General features: G+C 34.6%; 1 protein-coding gene across 2 annotated transcripts in view; it reads left to right on the top strand.

Moving 5' to 3' along the window:
* Positions 1 to 23,844, top strand: part of LOC138711931 (zinc finger protein 25-like) — a 77,544-nt gene extending 53,700 nt beyond the window's left edge. For both annotated transcript variants that reach the window (XM_069843235.1, XM_069843240.1), the window contains 3 exons: positions 11,053 to 11,244; positions 14,039 to 14,115; positions 22,017 to 23,844. In XM_069843235.1, coding sequence (XP_069699336.1) covers positions 11,053 to 11,244; positions 14,039 to 14,115; positions 22,017 to 22,761 — 1,014 coding nt within the window. In that variant the 3' untranslated portion in view covers positions 22,762 to 23,844. The remainder of the gene's footprint in view (positions 1 to 11,052; positions 11,245 to 14,038; positions 14,116 to 22,016) is intronic.
* The last annotated feature ends 1,227 nt before the right edge of the window (positions 23,845 to 25,071 follow it).

Below are 25,071 nucleotides of genomic sequence, written 5' to 3'. Positions count from 1 at the left end.
CTGGATTCACAGCAGGGAGGAGGGGTAAAACTAACGCGCAAAGCATCCGAGACAAGACTGGCAACTCCAGGGGAGGAAGTGGCTTCACCCTATAATCCTTGTCTCTGGTTTTGCTCTGGCAGCACCCGGGGAGGAAGAGACTTCACTAACGATTGCGTGCATGTCATTGAGAGCAATTTTTTTTTAATTCGAGCCGCTAAATAGAGACTGTATAATAAATGTATTTCACAACATAAAACGAGACAAGATCACAAATGTCTGGGGGTGCTGCAGCTCCGCAGCCCCTCTTTGAAAGCCACCCCTGGGCATAAGTATGTATACCTATCTATATTTTATTGTAATATAGGAGATACATAGGCCTATATTTTATTTGCAATTGAATTTTTAATGTACCGGTAGCAGTATCTACCTTAATAGGATTAACTTTTGCCTTAAGGGTATATGTACATGAACGACCACAATATTATCAGAAAATGTAGGCTCTATATTTCTAAAATGTCGTAAGAAAATGAACTCACAATTGGACAGAAATTACAAGGTACCACAACAAGACTTATTACAACTTAAATATCTGATAAAAGTATAAAAAAAGGTTACTAATAATATTTTTCATACCAGTTTTATCAGAGTATGAAAAAAAATTCTTCTGTTACATTATTTGGTAACCATAACATTATGGTCTCTCTGACATCTTTAATACTTTTCCTGTGTGTAATAGACACTTATTTCTGAAAAGTAGACTACTCTGACATGAAGAGTTGTTTATTTTAATACAATTTTTTATTTGTCCTATATAAAATATATTAAAATTTACATAATGTTTTGTGATCTAATTTTTCTATTTTCAAAGAAATGGGCATTATTGTAGTCTTTTTTTTTTTTTTTTTTTTGCATAAATTCATTTTAAATCAATGTACAAAATTTCAGAATTTTATCTCTAATGGTAGTGGAATTATGAAATAATATATGTGAAAATTTTCAAATTTTGGAAAATTTAATTTAAAGTAAAAAGTGAATTCTGAAAAATATTAGTAATTTTCTTCATACTTTTATCAGATATTTAAGTTCTAATAAGTCTTGTTGTGGTACCTTGTAATTTTTGTCCAATTGTGAGTTCATTTCCTTATAAAATTTTAGAAATTTAAAGCCTGCATTTTCTGATAATATTTGTGGTCGTTGACGTACATATACCCTTAATACAGGTACAGGTGTTCTACTTCTTTCAGCTGGGAATTTCGAAAAATTTTTAAGTGTATCACGCATTTGTCACTTTTGTTTCAGTATTGGAACAGTGATTTTAGTATGAAATCTGTGATTTGATAACATTTCACTCTCTTCTTTCTCGATCAAATGAATCCTAATCCTATAACAATTTTTTTTCCTCCATCTGCATGTGTGTAAACTGTGGTGTAGAAAGGAAGGTGGTATGTTTACATCACTTATAATGAACCACGTATCTGCTAAAATAAGGTCTTCTAGTACAAGGGCATCATTCAGGGTTGCCAGATGTCCCGATTTGGTGGGACATGTCCCAATTTTGATATAAAAGTCCCGGGTCCTGCTTCGATTCGAGGCGGGAAGTAAAAAGTCCCTCCTTTAGAGAATTAACATCACTTGAATAATTTTATCATTACATAGTAACTATTTCCTTCTAAGTCTAAATAATTACATTAAATTTGGATTAATTTTCTTAACAATGTAGGTTTGCACATTGGAAGAAAAAAAAAACTAATATTTTGGCAAGTGTAAGGTTTGAAGCAGCGAATTCAGTGGTGAATATGATATTTCTAAACATTTAAAAAGAAACGTTCATCAGAAATGCATGGCACAGAGAATGGAAAGAAGCTTGTTGAAAATGCTAAAGTTCAGTGATAAATATGTAGGAAGCCCTAAAAATGTATACTGTATGTTAAATTATGGGTTTGGAGCAGTAATATGCTAAGGCACAAACTAAATATGAATTTGGATATAAATAAATTTTATCATTGTTATCAATTAATAAACATTCAAATTTAAATATTTTGTCACATGTGATGCCAGATGGAACTATTATTAAGTCATTTAAGTTAATAATTATTGCCACAAGCCGTTCATAAAGATGCCAGAGAAACGTGATGGAACTTACAGCCAGATAAATATTGTTTGTACTTGGAAACCTGTATCTATAATATGTCTTGTATTCAAATTACAATTTTGAGATTCATATTGCTTTCTTCAGCTGCGGGATATTTTTTTGTTTATTTATTTATTATGTATAGTCATGAAAATGTAAACTCTGCCCAAATTCATATCACTCTCTTTAAGACAAAACGTAAGTAAGTTACTACTGTATATATGGTGAAAAATGATGTCCCTCCTTGGTAGATCTAAAATCTGGCAACCCTGGCATCATCACGTATTTCACAGTTTACTACAGTTTGCTTATTTAATGTATATCCAGGATATTATGCACTATATGTTGCCCTCTGATGGCTCAATTTTTTGGGGACATCATAAATTTCAGTGCAATCAATTCTCTAGCTTTCTAGATTTTTAAAATTTAGTAATTATGTATATATTTTTGTTTCAATATAAAACTTTGTGTTTTTTTTTTCGGGGGGGGAGGGGAGAAAACTTCAGATGAGAGAGCTTTTGGAGAGTAGTCTATCGTTCTTCCTGTGGAAAATAATAAAAACTATTTAAGCTTTAATGCATTTGTTGTAGGTCATAAGATACCGTTTCATATTATGTTGCATTCCGAGTTTATATAGCCTAGATGAGGTTATGATCGTACATGTACGATATAACGAGTTTTCACCTAGGCCTATATTCCGTATATGAATTCTTTTCAGTCTTTCAGTATATGGCAAACCTTGGGAATCAACAACTGTTCCTCTTACTGTATTGACAACATTTTGGAGCAAAACACATAACCATCTTTCTTATTGCACTTCACCTAGCGATGCAACAGGAAAGTTGTTTTCAAACACGGCGCTCGGTTGCTAGGGGTGTGACGTCACAGTATTCCATTGGGTCATGTGATGATTATCGACATATGGTCTGATCTATTTGACATTCTTGCTGTAAGCTAACTAAATTTTTGTTTTATCAGGTTAATTTGAGGTTAAGTTACCGGTGATATTCTATGTTTACATTGTATATGAACGCGAATGTTGTCATGTTTGCATTTTATCTTTCTGCGCACCTTTATATTAATGTAATCTGAACCAGTTTACGATCTCTATTTGCCCAATCAGTGTTATAAGAATAAAATTAGTAATTGTTCCTTGTTGTGTTGCATTCCATTTTTTTTCACGTCACTTCAAATGAAATAATCCTAGATTTTCTTTTATTTTGCAACAAACTAGCATAAACCCAAACTAATTAAAAGTTATATTCACATAGATTACGGGAAATAACTTGATAAGTAATAAAAATAGTACTGTACTGTGATATTTTTTTTATTAAAGCAGAATTTATTCTAATTAGGCACTCGTGGAGCAAATAATTTTACAATTAGCATTCGGAATTGAAAGTACGCCTATTTATATAAATAAATTAATAGAATTTTGACAAATTACTATTAACGCAAATTCGAAACGCTGTTACTATGCTTATAGGTCAATCAACTGAATTTGCGTAGCCTCTAGGCTAAATGTAGAGGAAGAATTTTTTACATTTATTTAATGATTTAGTCATTAATTATTTACTTAATTCAATTAATACATTTATATTCATTTCATTTTTTGTTTAGCTATTTATATATTTACTTCTTTACAGAAGGACGGTCCAGAATCTTTAATCATTGCCCGTTTCTTCATAAACGTCACACTGACCATTTCTTTCGCTACCACCAAGTGACATTTTTGACACGGTACGCAAGCATTGTATGTCATTACTTATTTATGCCCCATTATTTCCTAAAACACATATTTCGCAATACATAATATCTTAATATGTTTTCTATTTTATATTTCATGCCGTTATATTATTATGGTTAGTTTAGAAATCGTCAACTCTTCGCGACTAACGGGCGTTTCTTTACATTACATTATTTTCCGTTGCCATTCTTTTATAATCCGCCATGATGTCATTCCTTTTTCAAAGGTTCATTGACCTTCCATCATACTTAATTTTGCGCGAATTGTATGAAGCTAGGCAGTGAGAAATGATTTAAAAAAATACCTGAACACACAATTTGCCCTGATTCTGTTAGTTTGGCATAAGTTTCAAACAAAATACATAAATGGCAGTCAAATAATAAACAAGAAATCATTTTTAGACACAGTACATTACCTTTGTAAACGAAACGTTCTTTCTTCCATGTTCTAAATCCGTATCCAAAAGTTTTTGTATCGCATATTACAATTAAAAAGTTCATATGACACATAATTCTTGCTAAAATCTTTCTGCCTTCATCGTAAAATTCGATTTCCCTAATACACTATAAATTAACACTCCTTAAAGGATAAATTTCACGAATAAATTAAACTAACACACCTTAATAAATATTGCTAGCACACAAAACTTCGCTCCACCGAGCAGTGTTCGAAAATCAAAGACGCAAGAGTGATTGCATTTGTTTAACAAATTACGTAGGAGCGGAATCTTTCATCACAAATTTGTCATCCTCACGCTAGAACCCGTACCTTGGCTTAAGGTTGATTTGTCTCGTCCTACTGAAAATTGAACTGTATGGACATTGCGTTGTAAATGTAGAGTACCAGTAAATATTTTAAGAATGGCCATCAAGTAAATTATGAACCCTTTCTTCAGACTTAACGTAGGCCTAACTATTTAGCCCTAATGAAGAAATACGAATCAATAAAAATAAAAGATAAACATAATTTTTGTAAAGGTGTACATAGTGGTATATGATGTGTAACACAGTTTACTTTCATAAACGTTTAACATGGGCAGTCGATTATTTGTAAATACTGCTTTCCCCATTTATTTGATATTTTATAAAGAAAATTATCCACACCTGTGGAGTAACGGTTAGCGCGTCTGGCCACGAAACCAGGTGGCCCGGGTTCGATTCCCGGTCGGGATAAGTTACCTGGTTGAGGTTTTTTTTTTCCGGTATTTTCCCTCAACCCAATATGAGCAAGTGCTGGGTAACTTTCGGTGCTGGACCCTGGACTCATTTCACCGGCATTATCACCTTCATCTCATTCAGACGCTAAATAACCTACTAAAATTAAAAAAAAAATATATATATTTTTTATAAAGGACAAAGTTCATCAGAATGCACTATTTAATTTTCTTAAGAGATTTTGAGAAATTAATGAAATAAAATTGTACATGTATGCTTGATTTTGCCTAATATATCAACAGTGTTATTTTAATTTTGTGTTATTTGTGCTGCCATGGCCCTATGAAACTCGATGTTGAATATAACAGAAATAAAAAACAATTGCCTCTAGAAGAAACAAGTTAAATAAAGCAAATCAATTTACTACATTTTAGTATAATTTGTATTTAATTAATTTAATTGCCCTGAACTTAGTAATGGTGCATTTTGATGCCTTTTAATTCCTTAACATTTTACCTTATAAAATGTTCCTATGAAACATAAGGTATGGGGAAGGTAGTAGGTTTTACAAATGATTATTTTCCATTATAACTATTATTTTGTTACTAATGGTGGGCACTTGACTGTTGGTCATCCACTCATATGAAGCCAGTTGTGTAGACCAGTTTACCAACAGAGTGGTTGCCCAGGGTGCACCACAGCAGGCTGGTCTACACTACACCCACAATGAGATGAGATGGTGAGGGAGATTTTTTGAGATGCCACAGGGGAGCAGGAACCCCCAGAGAAAACTTCTGTGTTACCTGGACCACTGGCTTGTGCAACAGAAGTTATAAATCTGGAGTATGCCGGGATTGAACCCGTGTCTACAGGATTAAAAGTCCAGTGCTCTAGGCACTAGACCAATGTGGCAGTTTGATTTCCCATGTTAAAACCCTGTGTAGAGCAAGCTGTGTTACACAATGTAGGGCTGTATCATGTTAAGAAACATTAACAAAATTTCATATAACGTACTGCTTGTACACCACTACCATTACATGATGCTAAGCATACGTCACGAGGGACTTCTGTCTGTCTGTAAAAGTCCAAAATGTGAACTTAGGGTTAAATCCCTCTATGGGTACATAAATCCTGCTATCCAATGGATAGAAATACAAACATTTAAGTATTTCTGTAAAATAAGTTTTCAAGTATGGTAGTGTAGTTTTAGGGGAGAAAATCTATCATCATAATCATCATAATAATCATCATCATCATCATCATCATCATCATCATCATATGCATACTCACCACATTGATGTGATATGATTTGGCAAGAGCAATTATGAGTTTGCTGTTTATTAATTGAGTTTTTTTTTAGTTAAACTTTTCATAAATAATTCGAAATTAAGTGAAAAAGAAACTAGATGGACCTGAAATTCTCAGAAGGGTGAATTCTGAGCTCGTGTGTATGTATGTGTGTGTTTTTGTGCCAATTATTCATCACTTTATAATTCTCTTCAATATAGAATGCTTATTGTATAATATGCATATTATCATTAATTTATGCAATTGTTACAGAAGGAATTATTAACAAAAGCCTGCAAAATTAAGGGTCATAAAACTTTTCTACAAATGTATGCTACATTTATTGTATCTTGGGGTGCTGAACCCAAAACTGAGCTCAGATTTTCTCTATCTCGTACCATTTTCCACAACATGCATTGGCTTTTTAGCAATGTCAATGTAGCGTTATTGAATTTAATATATTTTTTTTAAGAACACTTATGCCACATTTACAATCTGTCTACAATAGACAATAAGTAAATATTATAAAGGAATATGACATGAGTGGAGATGTTATCCCATGACAACACTCCAAAAGAAAAATAACAATGTTTGAAATAGCTGTAGTAAAAATGAATGGAAGGTCAAGAGCACTGGTCCTTTTAAGTCTTCTTATTGTCTGACTATTATCCAGCAAATTTAATGCGTGATGATTCGGATGTTGATTTAATCGGTGCAGGTATTTTTTGCTGAACTTAGAGATCTCTTCTTTCACAGTTGAAATGTTGAGGTCATGATGAATGACATCATTACGTACATACCATGGTGCAGTGACAATGGAACGTAAAGTTTTGGACTGATACCTCTGTAGTATTTCAATGTTTGAGTTGCTAGCAGTTCTCCACAGTTGGATGCCGTATGCCCAGATTGGTTTCAGTATGGCTTTATAAACAATAAGTTTATTTTCTAATGACAGTTTTGATTTAGGTCCCAATAACCAATAGATTTTTTATGTTTTAAAATTTAATTCTTTACGTTTAGTTTAAATATGTTTTCGCCATGTTAAGTGGCGATCTAAATGCATACCTAAATATTTAACATCGTCTGTTTCAGGAAGTTCTTTGTTGTAGAGTGTTACAGGAGGACAGTTTTCAGTTCTGGTTCCGAAAGTGAATTTAATATGGAAAAGTGATAAAGTGAAACATGTCCTGTGGTAAATATTAAAGGCATATTTTACAGAAACTATTAGATTGTTGTATTTAATAACTAACATTTAAGAAAATGCTTTATACTGGTACTGTCTTTTCCTCTTCATGATGAAGTTGCGTTTATTGCTTTTTCTCTTGTGAGGTTCAAGAGATTTGTAGCCTAGCAGAAAAATTCCAGCCAAGTTGTAGGTTCTTGCCTGCCATAGAATATCATCATGATAGCCGTCCAAATCTTGGATTTAAAATATCGGCATCCTAATCAATTCAAATGAACAAAAAAGAAAATGTAAATTAATGTTAAAAAAATACATAATGAAATTTTAAAAGAGAATATTCTGTGACACGATGTGGTGGCTATCAAAACGATAAAAATTTATTAAAAATAAATAATAAAAAAAAAAAGGTAAAAGGTAAAGGTATCCCCGTAACATGCCATGAAGGCACTTGGGGGGGCATGGAGGTAGAGCCCCATGCTTTCCACGACCTCGGCACTAGAATGAGGTGGTGTGGTCGGCACCACGCTCTGACCACCTTTTACCCCTGGGAAAGACCCGGTACTCAATTTTATAGGAGGCTGAGTGAACCTCAGGGCTGTTCTGAAAGTTTGGCAACGAGAAAAAATCCTGTCACCACCTGGGATCGAACCCCGGACCTTCCAGTCCGTAGCCAGCTTCTCTACCAACTGAGCTACCCGGCTGCCCAAAAATAAATAATATACATTGAATATTATAAAGATGAATAGAGATGGTGATTGATGATGTTCAGTGAAGATTTTAAAATAGTTTATGCAATTGTCTGAAGAGTCTTGTCAGGAACCTTTAATTTTCTGAGGATCTCCAATGTAAATTTGGGAATTGTTCCTCGCACACCAAACATAAGTCCAATGACATTCCAATCTTGAATATTATATTTATATTTATCAATAAAGTTGCTGAGGTAATTATAAAGGTGGTGGTTCATTGTAAACGCCTATTCTACGATCCCATCAGAATTGTTTTAGTTCTGTTGAAGACTCTGAATGTCTGCTATAATATGTGAGAGCCATCTATAATTTGTATATGCACACACTCACTCTGTTAGTTTTCAAGATTTATTTTTTTTTAATTATAAACATGTTTCTTTTCACTTAGTATTTACAGGATTTTAAGTTCAATTAAGTTTAGGCTAATTGTCACATACTTAATAGATAATTATGTGTTTCGTTACGTATTATGTCAAAGGTATGTTTCTGCAATTTTTCATATACCGGAATCTTTATAACCTGCTTGGCCTAACTGTATTTATTATTATATGTCGATAGTTTCCTTTGTTTATATTTTATATATTTATATTATATATATTTTTTATTTTTGGAATATATCAGTCTCCTAACTGTCCATTATGCAACTCAAACCAAGAAATGAATTCAGAACATCTCAAAAATATGTGCGTCAGTGGCTAACCATGACAATATCTTTGAAAAATATTGGAGTACAAGAGGTCAAATGACTTTATTGTCAAATGCCTGGCATTAGAAAACAACATATTTTATAAATTGTTTTATTTTGCAGATTTTATATTCTTAATTTGTCTTCTGTAGTTATATTTATTTAAAATTACATTTTAAAAAGTGTATAACAAATAATTTAGAACAGTATTGTTATGGTAACTGGCCAGGTTCAAACCAAAACTGGCTTCCTAGGCATCTGAAATATTGGTAGAAAAGCGCGACAGATAATTGTATGAGATTAAAATGTACATGATATCCTAGAGCTTTCATGTTAGAGGGAAAACAACATAAAGCAGCAAAACATTGTTAATTTACTAGCTACATACTGATTAATTGATTGAAATAGAGTACTGTGAAAGTACGTCATTATTACTTACTTACTGGCTTTTAAGGAACCCGGAGGTTCATTGCCGCCCTCACATAAGCCTGCCATTGGTCCCTATCCTGAGCAAGATTAATCCAGTCTCTATCATCATATCCCACCTCCCTCAAATACATTTTAATATTATCCTCCCATCTACGTCTCGGCCTCCTCAAAGGTCTTATTCCCTCCGGCCTCCCAACTAACACTCTATATGCATTTCTGGATTCGCCCATACATGCTACATGCACTGCCCATCTCAAACGTCTGGATTTAATGTTCCTAATTATGTCAGGTGTAGAACACAATGGGTGCAGTTCTGCGTTGTGTAACTTTCTCCATTCTCCTGTAACTTCATCCCTCTTATCTCCAGATATTTTCCTAAGCACCTTATTCTCAAAGACCCTTAATTTCTGTTCCTTTCTCAAAGCGAGAGTCCAAGTTTCACAACCATACAGAACAACTGGTAATATAAATGTTTTACAAATTCTAACGGCCTCCAGATATGGAGGATAGCTGCGAATATATTGAATAAGCAATCGTGGACAGCAATGGTCCTCCAGCTTGGGGGTTGGGCGAAGGCCTAACAACCCATCACCGTAAAAGACCGCTTGTTACGAAACCTAACGATAAGCCTCGGAATGGGACTGATTTTCTGACACATTGTTATTGCTTTATTTAATTATTTATTTTTTGTACAAGATAACATTTCTTTATGTATTTATTTATTTGTCCTTATACCATAAATAAAAGCACGTATGCTTCTAATTTTTTAAAGTTATTTTAACGCATATTCTTTGTATGTAAGTACTTGTGTGGTATTCTGAAACTCAAATAAAATACTATTTCGGATTCTGTAATAAATTACATACATCAATACTCTGAATTTTGATGATATCCACGTACTTTTGTATATATTAATGTCTAAAATGTACAGTGACAACGAAACCAAAGCACTATGCTGTCAAAAATTGTGCCCTATTTCGCATCCACTCAGTGTTGCCAAACATATCCATGCTCTGGCTTGTAACTGAAGATGGTTCTGATACTGTAGCTTCAACATCTAGATCAGTACACATTTGTAGGATCTTTGAGTATATCAGTAGGCCATGTACTACTGTTGTGATTCTGTTTGTATTGTCATTTGTTATAAATGGCTTGGCTTGTATTGATAGTGGAATTACATGTACTGTCTGGTGATAAATAATATTCTGGACAAATAAAATATTGCACGTAGTCATTACTTTCGTTATTCATGAGTGTACTTGTGTATAGTAGTGGCAAAAAAAAAATGGACCGACCCTTGTAGCTGATTTCAGAGCCTTGTTCACTCCAGAGCGTGATAGACTGGTAACTAAGACTTTCGTGGTTCGAATCTTGCCTGGGAAGGAAACTTTTTTTTTTGTTGCTTATTCAAATTTATTCCCAATACTTTTCGATTGCAGCGATATTTTACTACTTAATTAACTTATTATTCCCAGAACATGAATTTTACCAGCAATAGAAAAGTATTGGGAATAAATTTGAATAAGGAACAAAAAAAAAAAGTTTCCTTCCCAGGCAGGATTCGAACCACGAAAGTGTTAGTTACCAGTCTATCGTGCTCTGGAGTGAACAAGGCTCTGAAATCAGCTACAAGGGTCGGTCCGGTTTTTTTTTTTTTGCCACTACTGCATATGCTTGTGTTTATAGTGTTGTGAATTCTTGTGTGTAGGTCAAGATGGAGGTTATAAAAGTGGAGCCCTTGACAGTCGACGGATTACAAACACAGTCCAGCATTTTTGGAGAAGTTGCAAATGAATCTAAATCACACAATGAATTCAAGGAGGAGGAGGAGGAGGAGGTGAAGGAGGAGGAAGCAGCTGCAGTGCCCTTCATATTTGTAGCGGTGAACACTGAAACCGAGGTGAGTTGGTATAGTGGTTATGTGAATGCCCAATGAACCGTCTTCGGAAAGAACCAAAGAGAAAGATATTTATGTAAAGAAAATTGTTTGTTTTATTTGAACTCCTCAGAAGCTAATCAGTGGAAGTTAGTGATTTAATATTTGGTAGTTTCCTAGAACTCGGTACTCATTACATAAGTCATTTTTGTGTTTACACAGTGGTTCCTTTCTGAAAATGATTGTAATAGTTTATTAGTAGATGTGATTTTTTATATAATAATAATAATCATAATAATAATAATAATACTAATATTACTTACTTATGGCTTTTAAGGAACCCGGAAGTTCATTGCCGCCCTCACATAAGCCTGCCATTGGTCCCTATCCTGAACAAGATTAATCCAGTCTCTATCATCATATCCCACCTGCCTCAAATCCATTTTAATATTATCTTCCCATCTACGTCTCGGCCTCCCCAAAGGTCTTTTCCCCTCTGGCCACCCAACTAACACTCTATATGCATGTCTGGATTCGCCCATACGTGCTACATGCCTTGCCCATCTCAAACGTCTGGATTTAATGTTCCTAATTATGTCAGGTGAAGAATACAATGCGTGCAGTTCTGCGTTGTGTAACTTTCTCCATTCTCCTGTAACTTCATCCCTCTTAGCCCCAAATATTTTCCTAAGAATCTAATTCTCAAAAACCCTCAATCTCTTTTCTCTCTCTCAAAGTGAGAGTCCAAGTTTAACAGCCATACAGAACAACCAGTAATATAATTAATAATAATAATAATAATAATAATAATAATAATAATAATATTTTTTATTGCTAGAATGAAGATACTGTACAGTTACCCTTAAAAGGAATGAGACGACTCTTGGTCGTCGGAAGTTAAAGTTCTACAGCGCGGTTCACTCGATATCGACGTAACGATACGTTTCATGACAATACAACAAGAATTGTTACAAGGACCACAACAAGGACAAGGACCAGAATAAGGATCACGAAGAAGACAGCCATTTAAGGCCAGGATTTCACAACATAGCTCGGGTCACAAAATATTATTGCTTCTCTGTACCGAATGTCAAATGCCTGCTAAGGGATCTACATTCTGGACTGCTGCTGTCACTGTCTTTTCTCGGTAGCTCATATAGTAGCATGTCGGTTCCACTGCTTAACCGAAATGTCTCGTGTTCGATCCCAGGTAAAACTTTTTTTTTATTCAGGTGTAATTAATTCCTTCACAGTTCCTCGACTATCTAATTTGTCGAAAAATATGAATAATTTATGCCCAATTTCTGGGTCTTACAAGTGGGCTGAACCTCGTCAAAAAAAAAAAAATCTTACTTGGAAGTTAAAAGTATTCTTCCTCAAACAAAAATCATACGAAACAAAAAGAGACCTGTTAACTTAAAATCTTGTCCACATGCCATCAGCTTCTATTACAGCTCTAAGTCAGTCCGGCATGGATGTCACGAGATTGTGGAATAAGTTCTAATCCCCGGCGAGATCTTCCCAGGTGTCAACAACTTGATCCCACAATTCGTCTCTAATTTCGATGGCGTCGGTGGGCATAGGTGGATATCCTTTTCTTTTTCAATTATGAAAGAGGGAAATAGAATACATTTGAATAGAAAATTATAAAATTCAGATAATGCAATTAAAGCTGTTCGGAATATTATTAAAGTTGAACTTGTAGATATCCTAAGAAAGAAAATATTTTTTCATTAAAACCAGTGATTATAAAGTAGAGGATCCCAAATCTATTGAAAATTCTTTTAACGTCTTATAGTATATAGTACAGAAATATTATTGACAACTTAAACATTCAAGATTTTGCAAAAGATACTGCAATTAGTTACTTAACAGATTGCATTTAATAATTAGTATTAATATATGTAATCAGTCAATAACTGCAACAGTGCTTTTTCATTCAATCATAATATGAATAAAGTTGAAAGCACATTAAATTAAACACTATTGCAAACACGTAGATAAAATAGTTAAAATCAACTGAAGGGGTGAGAATAAAATAATCCAAAGCCACACTTTTAACAAAAATTGTTTTGTGCGAGTGCATTTATTACACATTTGGGAAAGCTACTAATAAAATATTGTAATAATTACTCAACAAATGACGTAGCCTAAGGACTCTAAACCTTTGTAAAAGTTTGTCTGTGTGGCTTAGGAATATTTTTTAGTTTCATTTTAATTGTTAGTTTTTAATATATATGCATTTACATTGTATATGTGTGTATATAAATGCATTCATTAGATTAACGTTTATAATATTATAACTTGTAATTTTGTATTGTCTGTGATCATTAACACTTAATCTCAGTTCTTTGTAAAACTCTATTTCAACGTTACTTAGCTATTTCAACGTTATTTAGACAAAAAAAAATCGTTGATGTAGACTAAGAATCGAACTCTCACTCTTCTACACGAGATGCAGAAGTCTTAGCGTCTGAGCTATTGAAACGGCACGAAAGCTTTCCTTTCTGTGCGGAGTATCGATCTAGTCATGAAGGTCCATTGTCGATTTAACTACTCGATTTATGTATATAATTATCTTTTATTTACGTAATATTATCATATTTTTTGCAGTTTTTGAAGTGAATTTCGGAACGATGCTAGTAACAAACCAGATAGCCTGAATCTAAGTAACTCAGTATTCGTTATCTTGTGTATCAGTGCTCTGGTCTCTGATCATGCGCAGTGTTTTACATCTGAGACTTAGGAATATTCAATCGTCTCATTATTTTCCAGGGAAACTGTACATACATATATATTGTCACTGTTCTTATTACAGGCAGAGTCAGACTATCTACCTGAAGTTAAGAAGGAAGTTGCTGAAGACGAAGTGTCAGATAATGTCGGTGTTTTGAGGTGAGTAAAATGGTAATAAATCCTTGAAGAAAATGAAAGAACCGTGCTTATGTCTCCAGGATAAGGGTAGGCTGTAACTTTAGGAAAAGTGAAATACATTAAAAGTTCAGACTAGGGTACAACAAGAGTGTTCTGTTCTCTTGAAGCTTAATTTTAATATCGGACAAGTCACTGAACACTGATGGGTAGGAATAAAAGACTGTTTACTCTAGCAGGCGAGCTCCCTTTGAATTGTACCTTAGTTACTAACAGCATATGACCAATACAGAAAATTATTAAAATTATTTTTCAGTAAAATAATGTACTGTACGTACTCGTATAACACAGGGGATTGGATGGGAAGTAATGGAGGTAATAAAAAGGTAAAAAAAAAAGGTAAAGAATCCCTGCAACATGCCATGAAGGCACTTGGGGGGGGCATGGAGGTAGAGCCCCATGCTTTCCATGACCTCGTCACTAGAATGAGGTGGTGTGGTCGGCACCACGCTCTGACCGCCTTTTACCCCCGGGAAAGACCCGGTACTCAATTTTATAGGATGCTGAGTGAACCTCGGGGCCGTTCTGAAAGTTTGGCAACAAGAAAAAATCCTGCCACCACCTGGAATCGAACCCCGGACCTTTCAGTCCGTAGCCAGCTGCTCTACCAACTGAGCTACAAATGGAGGTAATACAGTACCTATATAGGGTGTCACTAAATTGGACTGACAACCTTAAGGATCGAACAGATAACCTTTTTTAAACACTTTTTTAAGGAACAAATGAGGTGCAGTGTTTTGGGTACAGACTGTTAATTTAACACTGCAGTAATAATAATAATAATAATAATAATAATAATAATTTTATTTATTTAGATTATTAACTTGCAAAACAACAGCACAAGGCCAATTACAGTTTAGCACAAGATACAAAACAAAACAGAAGAAATAATGAAGAGAATGAATGATAGAAATGGCAGTGAGATGGAATACAATCAATATAATAGTCATCATTAATCATTGATCAAATGCAACAAAATAAATAGCAATATCTAACAATAATAACAAATAAGGATATATCATGATAAACTGAAAAAGTGTGTACTACAGATTAAATGGATCTAAGCTTAATCCATGCAAATTAGCATATTTTATACATCTGTAGAGCGGAGAAAGAGATAATAATAATAATAATAATAATAATAATAATAATAATAATAATAATAATAATGGCTTTATTTAACCTGGCAGAGTGTGTTCTTCCTTTTCTTTTTGTTCATTCTTTGGATCAAATGAGTAACTGTAACATTGTTTTCTTTAAATTAACTAATTAATTAATAACTTATTACCTCTATCTTGTCCTGAATGATAATCGCCTAGTTAATGACGTAATGTGATATTTATTGTCGTCAACATTTATAACAGTTACGGTGCACTACCACAAGTTAATGACCTAAAAACTGAAACAAAACATCACACCCCATTTTTTACAAAGGCTTTACATGCACCTTCAAAGGGGAAAAGAGAAAATTCAGTGTTCATTTTTATTGTATTAATTTAATATGAACTCTAGCTTTATATCTGTGAAGGAAATGTTAAGATGTCCGTAAAATAGACCAAGTTATGCGTTGAAATGTCATGCCATGCAAACACAGTTCAATCAGCAATCTGTAATTTTATTGCTCGTTTTCTCAAAACTGTTGTTGAAAACTGCTTACATCACATCTTCCACAATTAATTATAATTAGAACATTTCATGAAATGTTGTATGGCCATTTTTCTTAGTGAAAGCAACAAACTGTATCTCAATCTTTAACCTATCTTTACAGAAATGAAATACAAAAAGAAAAACATTTCATTTAAGATAAAAAAAAAAGTAGTACCAATTATTAAAAACGTTGGAGTAATTTTTTTAAATAGCAGTTTGGTACAAGTAGTAAAACGAAAATTTTTAAGTTCCACAATTAAAAAAAAATATACTCTGTAGGCATTTTTTTTCCCCTCCATAATAGGAATTAAGGGTATGGGGTAATAAAATTTATTACGCTTACAAATGTTTTAAGGATGAAGGTGTATGTAATAACCTTTCAACAAAAAAGTGTTATATAAGAGTAAGAAATGAAGCTGTGTTGGAAAGAGTGGGTGAAGAAAGAATGATGCTGAAACTGATCAGGAAGAGGAAAAGGAATTGGCTGGGTCACTGGCTGAGAAGAAACTGCCTACTGAAGGATGCACTGGAAGGAATGGTGAACGGGAGAAGAGTTTGGGGCAGAAGAAGATATCAGATGATAGACGACATTAAGATATATGGATCGTATGAGGAGACTAAGAGGAAGGCAGAAAATAGAAAAGAGTAGAGAAAGCTGGGTTTGCAGTGAAAGACCTGCCCTTGGGCAGAACTCTGAATGAATGAATGAATGAAGAGAATATGTATCTGAACCCAAAGTTTGTTAGTCTAATTTAGAGACACTATTTCTGTATAATGAACTAGGTATAGTAAGACATAATATTATTAAAATTAGTAGATTATGGTGGACTGGTCATGTGACTAGAATTGAGGAAGATCACTTAAAAAAAAAAAAAAAAGGAGATTTTTATTGTAAAATCAGAGAGGAAGACCAAACTTAAGATGAGAACATGAAATTCTCAAAAAGCCCTGGGGAAAGAATTCGAAGAGACTGCCAGTAAATAGGGAATATTGGAAAAGATACGAAAACCAAAGCTAATATTAGTTTATTGTTGATGATATTAACAGGGAAATGTAGCCACGACATAATATATATATTTTTTGGTGATTTATTTTACAATGTTTTGTCAACTACTCTGGTTATCTAGCATCTGAATGAGATGAAAGTGATAATGCCAGCGAAATGAGTCCAGGAACCAGTGCCAAAAGTTAACTAACATTTGCTCTTAGGCTAAAGGGTTGAGGGAAAATCCCAGAAAAAAAACCTCAACCAGGTAACTTGTCCCATCCACGATTTGAACCAGGGCCCGTTAGTTTCATGGCAGTGGCGGTTCCTTGGGGGAGGGAAGGGAGGAACGTCCTCCTCACATTTTCTTCTTTTGAAAGTAAATACCAAATAAAATGTGTGTCTTGAATTCAAGGAAGATTCGATCATTTTTAAGTTCACAGCTATAAGAAAAACTGGGTTGATTGCGCGCTCATGTGCTATAGAAAACTGTGAGAAAGATGGGAGATTGTCTTTGTAGAGGAAAGGCACTCCATTCCTCCTCTACTGCAGTTAACACACACAGACAACAGCGCACTAGCGGCCAGAGAAAGAAGCAGAGTTTTAAAGCAAGTGAATGAACAGAGAGGGAGGAGATCCTCCTCTGAATCAGTCATGGGTGGGAAATAGAAACAGACTGGTCATGCAGCAAGCTCGCTACTGCTGCCATCTAACGATGCTGCATTCAACCGGACTATAACACATCTAGGAGGAGGCACAATAAAAACAGTTTTAACACAAAGCTATGAAAGACACCATATAAACGTTTTTTGTAATTATAAATCAAAAATATTATTCATTGCACTTTATATAGGCTACTATTCATGGTTTGAAACTTTTGTGGATATTTGAAAGTTAAAGTCGGGTTTATGTAAAACAATGAGGAAGTAGTTCTACGTAGTTGGCCCCTGAAATTCACTTCTGTTCATTGTTTACTAGACAGGGCAACAGCCAAGTTGTCAGTTTTGTACAAATACATTTGAAACTGAAAGTAGGTACTCCAAACTACATCATTTTAACATAAAAAATTAATCAGCTACCGGCAGGTTTGAACAATAATGATAGTATGACTTTACAAGAACTGACATTCTTCAAAAGTATGTGACACTGAACTTGTAAAATGCACATGTGGCAACACAGACCACGTGGGTGGGTGCAGTGTTCTTGCTTTCCTCAGATTATTTCCCATTCCCATTTCCATTTCCGTAAAACGGTTCAGGTTAAGAGTTAGTAGCTAGTCTCTTCCATCACGTGTGCTCGAAAAATGCTACAAGGTTGTGAATTTCCTTGTAATTGTTAATTTGTGCAATTATTCAACAATGAATGGAAGTGAAATCATAATATATTTTGGACAATTTAGGAAACTCAGTTTACGAGAACAGATTATTGCTATACAGAAGGGAAGGCCAATCTCAACACCACCTGGTCTTATATGTATGCATGTAGGCTAATTTGTAGCATGTTTCATTCAAAAAGGTGTCATTTAGTGCTGTTAATTTCTTTCCTCCTCTTAAGAACTATGCAGGAGCCGCCACTGTTTCATGGTTAGGTATGCTAAACATTACTCCAAGCCATATTTTATTTTGTGTCATTCTCTGCCTGTATTTAATTTTTCTATTATTTATTTAATAAACTGCCTCTTGTCCACACCTGTGGAGTAACAGTCAGCGCGTCTGGCTGCGAAACCAGGTGGCCCGGGTTCGAATCCCGGTCGGGACAAGTTACCTGGTTGAGGTTTTTTCCGGGGTTTTCCCTCAACCCAATATGAGCAAATGCTGGGTAACTTTCGGTGTTGGACCCCGGACTCATTTCACCGGCATTATTACCTTCATTTCATTCAGACGCTAAATAACCTAGATGTTGATACAGCGTCGTAAAATAACCAAATAAAATAAAAATAAAAAACTACCTCTCAACAGAGTTAGCTTCTTAGGACTCTATACTCACAATATTTGGTGTTAAGTTAATCAACAATTAACAGAGATACACTTAATATATAGAAATGATACAATTAATATGTGTGTGTACTGTACATACATACACAAAAGGAAATTGACAGGACTGATAACACACGCACACGCACACACACACACACACACACACACACACACACACACACGCACACACACACGCACACACACACACACACACACACACACACACACATATATATATATATATAAAACTAATAAAAAAAATGCAGTTAAAGATTGTGATGTATGTGGTGCAATTATTGAGAATAGTAGTTACAATTTCGTCTACAGATTTTCTTACAATCTATACAATCATTTATATCATTCTCAGATCTGCAATCAATCTTAAAGCCTAAGTTCTTTTAAAATTTGATATGGTGAGTTCAGAAACTCCCAAAGTTCAGAGAAGTAAAATTTTCAGGAATGAAAAAACTGTGTAAATCTGTATTTTTTAAAACAAACTTAATTTTTCAAGTATCATGTTTTAAAATGATATCATATCAATTGCTCCATAAGTTTTTATATCAGTTTGTGCATTAAGAACTTATTAAACGACATTTGAAGATTGTGGACATGAGACACATTTGAAATCACTCACTTTTTTATGAAGGAAAAGCATTGAAGAGAGGCTAATTAGGTGTATTAAGGGTAAAGAATTACATGAAGCCTATAAACTGACATTCATGGTCATAATCTCCATCCTCATTAACATTACCACTAGTACCAACAAGTGACTGAATGTAATTCACAGTATCATTATGTAAGAATTTCATCAGAGATTTCACACAATTCAATTTCTTTTCATTTATAGGAATCTGACCTTTGTAAGCTTTCTGGGAGCGAATTACAGGCCCTGAATTAAGTTTCAATACTCTGAAATGTTGTGGGATATGCCACTCATTGTGGTATCAATACAAACTACATCAACATGGTCCCTACTGAACCTGAATTGCTTGTATTTTGTTACAGTAAGCTTTTCCTTATTTATAGTGACACTGCCCTTAAACATATTTTACATTCATTCTGAATATCAATTATTTCATTACCTTTTACAGTATAAACAGGAAATTTTTCTTTTCAACTAACTGAATCCATCCTTGATACATTTCCATGGACTCAACATTTCTTTTCATTTTTTTAATGACCGCAAAATGCTGGTCACAAGGTAGGAAAGAATGTCCTCGAACTGGGAACATTTGTTCTACTTTCTTGAGCCTACCAAATCCTGGACTTGGAATTATATTGAAATGACTGAATATTTTAAGGCTGTCCAAATATGTTAGGAGCGTGGATACTTCTTTCCAGAACTGGATGAAATATATCCAAATCAATACATTTAAATAAAAAAGACACATTTCGGAAAAGGTGATTTGGGGAGTTTTTTAACTCGCTCTCTTTTGTTCATAATGTTAAAAAAAAAAAACAATACCACAGTTTGTTCCGTCCTCAAGATTCTATGGAATGGTAGTGCAAGGTATTACTTTTTAAGTTCATCTTTTGCATGTAGTTGAAATGTTTTAATTTTGAGTTGCTGTCTTAAAATACAAGATGGGAGGATAATATTAAAATGGATTTGAGGGAGGTGGGATATGATGGTAGAGACTGGATTAATCTTGCTCAGAATAGGGACCAATGGCGGGCGGCAATCAACCTCCAGGTTCCTTAAAAGCAAGTAAGTAAGTAAGTCTTAAAATACATGGTGTCCGACATGAACTATTCTGTTAAGAGTTTGATAACTCAATAACTAACAATTAATAAATGTATCTCACAAGGAGAGGACATGCTCTTTATATCACCGAATGGAATAAGATTGTGTGAGATGAAAGTACAAGACGTACTGTTTAAAGTCATACCTGGTATGGGTGGCCAATGACCCCTCGTTTTGGAAATATTGGCTGTTGTTTGTGACATACTTCCATTGGGTGCTTAATAGGGAAGCATTAGACTGTGTAACAGCGTAGCCCATATGGTTGGATGCTGAGTTGTTATCCAGGCAACCTGAGTTCGAATCTTAACTGTTTCTATTTTTTTTTCTTTTAATAATGATTAATATTGTGATCACAGTTATCGATTCACATACCTATATCATAGTTCTCAATGTATTAAATGCTTCATCATGTTTTAAACAAATTACTAATTAACTAACATTGTATTGTAAAGGATAAACAATGAAATACTGCTCACGTAGGAAGGTAAGATGTGTCACTGGCGTCTGTTCTATTTCTGTAGCAGCTATTCCATTTTATTTTGTACCCGATTCATTATGATGTCATAAAAACACACAAAGCATACATATTTCCTGCACCATGCACAGCAAATGAAAGAAGGTTGTCCACAGTCACACACATTTTTCCGCACTTCTGCTGCGAAACAGATATCCTTCACATTCACAAACACTTCTCGTTCGTTTATTAATTTTGATGCATACCACGCATATTTCAACATGGCTTTGAATATAGGAACTGACAACTCAACGTGAATTATAATAATAATAATAATAATAATAATAATAATAATAATAATAATAATAATAATAATAATAATATCAAGGTTTAAAAAATGAGAAGGCATTAGGATTCGAACTCTGGTTGCCTGGATGACAACTCAGCATCCAACCACATGAGCTACGCCCTTACACAGTCTAATGCTTCCCTATTAGGTACCTAACGGAAGTATGTCACAAACAATAGCCAATATTTCCAAAACGAGGGGTCATTGGCCACCCATACCAGGTGTGAATTTAAACAGTACGTCTTGTACTTTCATGTCACAAGATCTGATTTAATTCTGTGATATACAGAGCGTGTCCTCTCCTTGTAAGTGGTGTTTACTGCACAGGACAGAGGAACTCGCAAGTTCTTGTGGTGACAACGTCATAATTCCATTCCTCGTGATTTTCAGCAGATGTTAAATTGTTGTTAATTTTTATGTTATTCCATTCATTGTTGCTGACATTTTCGTGTTGAAGAATTCATTTGTTTAGTCTGCCAGGCCAGACGAGATGCACATGTGGATTTGATGACTTTTTGTCTTTTGCAGCAAATGGCATTTGGATAAGTTTGTTGGTTGTTGAACTTTCTTATTAGTGTTTGTCTCAGATTAGATTTATGGCTATGCAGTGTGTGTTTTGCTGATGTTTTCATTTTTATCTTTTTCTTTTAATTCGAAAATTATCTCATTCATCAGAAAAAATTAAAAGTAATTACAATCTGTTTTTGCAGGGCTGCGTTACCTTATCAACAGAGCATTTCAAACAGTGCAAGAGAGAAAAAAGTGAAATTTGTAGACGGAAGGTTACCAGAAGATATGAAGCTTGCAAATTCTTCCAGCGAAGACAATGTCCTGAAATGTGACAGATGTGAGAAATTTTTTATATACAGTGAGACAGGGAATTTTTTGTGTAAAAAGTGCAATGATGAAGACCTAAAAATGAAAGCTATTGCAGGAGACAAGCAGTACTCTTGTAACCAATGCAGTAAATTTTTCGCTAGAAAAGAAGGTCTAAAAAGACATGTGCGAATCCATACCGGTGAAAAACCGTACAGCTGCGAATTATGCGGTAAAAAATTTTCATACAATAATTCATTATTAATACATACACGAACACATTCCGGTGAAAAGCCATACGAGTGTGAGTATTGCAAAAAACGATTCTCTTTGGCCACTAACCTCGTAGTTCATTCACGGACACATACTGGTGAAAACCCATACAAATGTGATCGTTGTGATAAATCGTTCTGTCATTCGAGTGCGCTTGTGAAACATTCTAGAACGCACACTGGCGAAAAACCCTACCAATGTCAGTATTGCAATAGACGTTTTTCAGATGGCAGTGTTCTAAGAAAACATATAAGAACTCACACTGGAGAAAAGCCATATCAGTGTAAGCAATGCAACAAATATTTTTCTTCCAAATCCTACGTCACATTTCATGCCCGATTACATAATAAAACAAATAAAATGTGAGAGGATCTTGTTACTATATTGAAACATATGGTGAACTCTGTTTAAGAACTTTTATTTATTACATTTTTCTTATATAAAATATGGGGATACACTTTTTCATATTAATTTTACGGAATTCTGTAAAGGTTCAATATGCATGCGCCACTAGAAAACATTCCTAAAATACCTTGAAAATCGTTTGGATTTATAGTATGGAGTAGTGAAAATTAATTGTGATCACTAGGAGAGTTATATGCCCGCATATATCCATACTTATATAATATATAATACAGTAAGAAATTAAATGTGTTGTGGCAATGATAAAATTGTGAAAAATTCGTTTACAGTGGCGTGAACATATTGAATCTTCAATCGAAATTTCATTTTTTTTTTTTTTTTTTTTTTTCGCAGAGCCAGTGTTCAGTGTGATACAGCTGTCTACATACTTCCCACACATTGGCTCCCAGCAAGCGATAGTGTTAGAGCCTAGACTATAATATATGCAGAATTAAAAAAAAAAGTTCCGATTATAAAATAAGTGCACGCACAGAACAGAATTAATAAAATTTAAAAAGGAATTTTACTTAGCGGTATTACTGCCGCGCTCTCATGGTTAACATTCGGCAGGTCTTTGAGTGGCCTCGTGCATAATATTCGGCAGGTCTTTGAAATTTAATTGCATTATTGTTTTCAATTTCTTATGTCGCCGCTCCAATCACTCACCTCAATTTCAATATTGCAACCAATAAGCTGCTTCCATTATTAAATGACACCCACTTGTCTAATCCACGTGGACTAAAACCGAGCTTGCAATGTTTTGTGCTGAGGACGAACATTAAGGTATGTGATTAAAAATTATTATTAAAGAGTTGTTATTAAGAGTTAAGAATGTTAACATACTTGTATATGAAATAATAATACTAATTACAATAATAATAATAATAATAATAATAGCCATTTAACAATATAACAAACTAGTGCTTATTCTTATCGAGGAAGTAGACGTGACAACATGACGCTTAGAGTGAAACCTACAGAGTAACAATCGGTCGGTAAAAATTATGTATGACTTGAGGCTTTCCCGGCGTTTGATAACTCTTCTCGGGTTCTCAGCCAGGTGAGTTGGAGATTAGCTTCCAAGCTTTCGACGGCTAGCTCTGCCATCTGAGGAAGTCCCTGAAGAAGATGGCAGAGCTAGCCGTCGAAAGCTTGGAAGCTGATCTCCAACTCACCTGGCTGAGAACCCGAGAAGAGTTATTCTATGGTAAAAATTATGTTTTAAAAGTACACCACACGTTATTGTATGATGCTGGCATGTTAAGCATGAGAGCGCGGCGATAGTACTAATGTTGCCACACTACACCAGGTGTTCCAAACGTTTGTCAGAAAATATAGCTAATTGAGTTTTGAAGGCACTAATTATGTTTGTCTCCAATATATATTATGCTCTAATTACTCAAGTTTTATAGTTCTTCCTCAAACCTGGCTCTCCAGCATGATGGCTTATGCGACAACAGCACTCAACTGATGGTTAATTGCGAGCAAGTCTTCATTATTATTAGGACTCGAATTTTTAGGTATTTATATTTATATTTTTATTTTTATGTGCTAAAAATCGGGGAAATATGACAAAAAGGAAAAATATTTAATTATGTTTCAATTATTTCATGTGAATATAAACAATATGCATCAGTCTGTCGGTGTTACAACCAAATGTTTCGTCCACTGCTCCGGTGGACATCTTCAGTGGCGTGGTACACGTGTGCGCAGAGATCTGCTGTGTGTATCAGACTGCTAGCATGTCGATATTTAAGGTGTGGGACTGTTGTTGCTTGTCGTTGTCGCTGTGGTCTGCACCAGTGGCTTCGGTGTTCTGATTGTTTGTCATTGTGTCTAATTGTCGGAGAAAGGGTTTGATGTGTGTGTTCTGAGGGCCGGATACCAAGCTTTGTTGACATTGAGTCCTTCCTCCTTGCGGTTAAAGTTGTTTTTGTGTTTATGAATCTCAATAGCTTCCCGATGTAACCTGGCATAGAAGTGTGGCATACTGCTTAGGATGTCGGTGTCCTGGAACCTGATGTTGTGATCCCCATCATTAAAAGCATGCTCAGCTATGGCAGACTTGTCCACGTGACCTAGATGGCAGTTCCTTCTATGCTCAGTGATTCGGGTCTTGAAGCTACGCTGTGTTGTACCTAAAGTACACCGACCCACAGGAACACGGCATTCTGTATACTCCAGCTGATGAAAGTTGGTCACGTTTGTCCTTGACAGACCGTAAGCAGTTGCGAGTCTGCCTAGTAGGAGTGAAAATTGTCTCCACGTTGTGTT

Source organism: Periplaneta americana, chromosome 2, assembly GCF_040183065.1.
Source record: "Periplaneta americana isolate PAMFEO1 chromosome 2, P.americana_PAMFEO1_priV1, whole genome shotgun sequence".
Classification (NCBI taxonomy): Eukaryota; Metazoa; Arthropoda; class Insecta; order Blattodea; family Blattidae; genus Periplaneta; species Periplaneta americana.
Note: the sequence above shows the minus strand (reverse complement) of the source record. Positions and strands in the feature narration are given on the sequence as shown.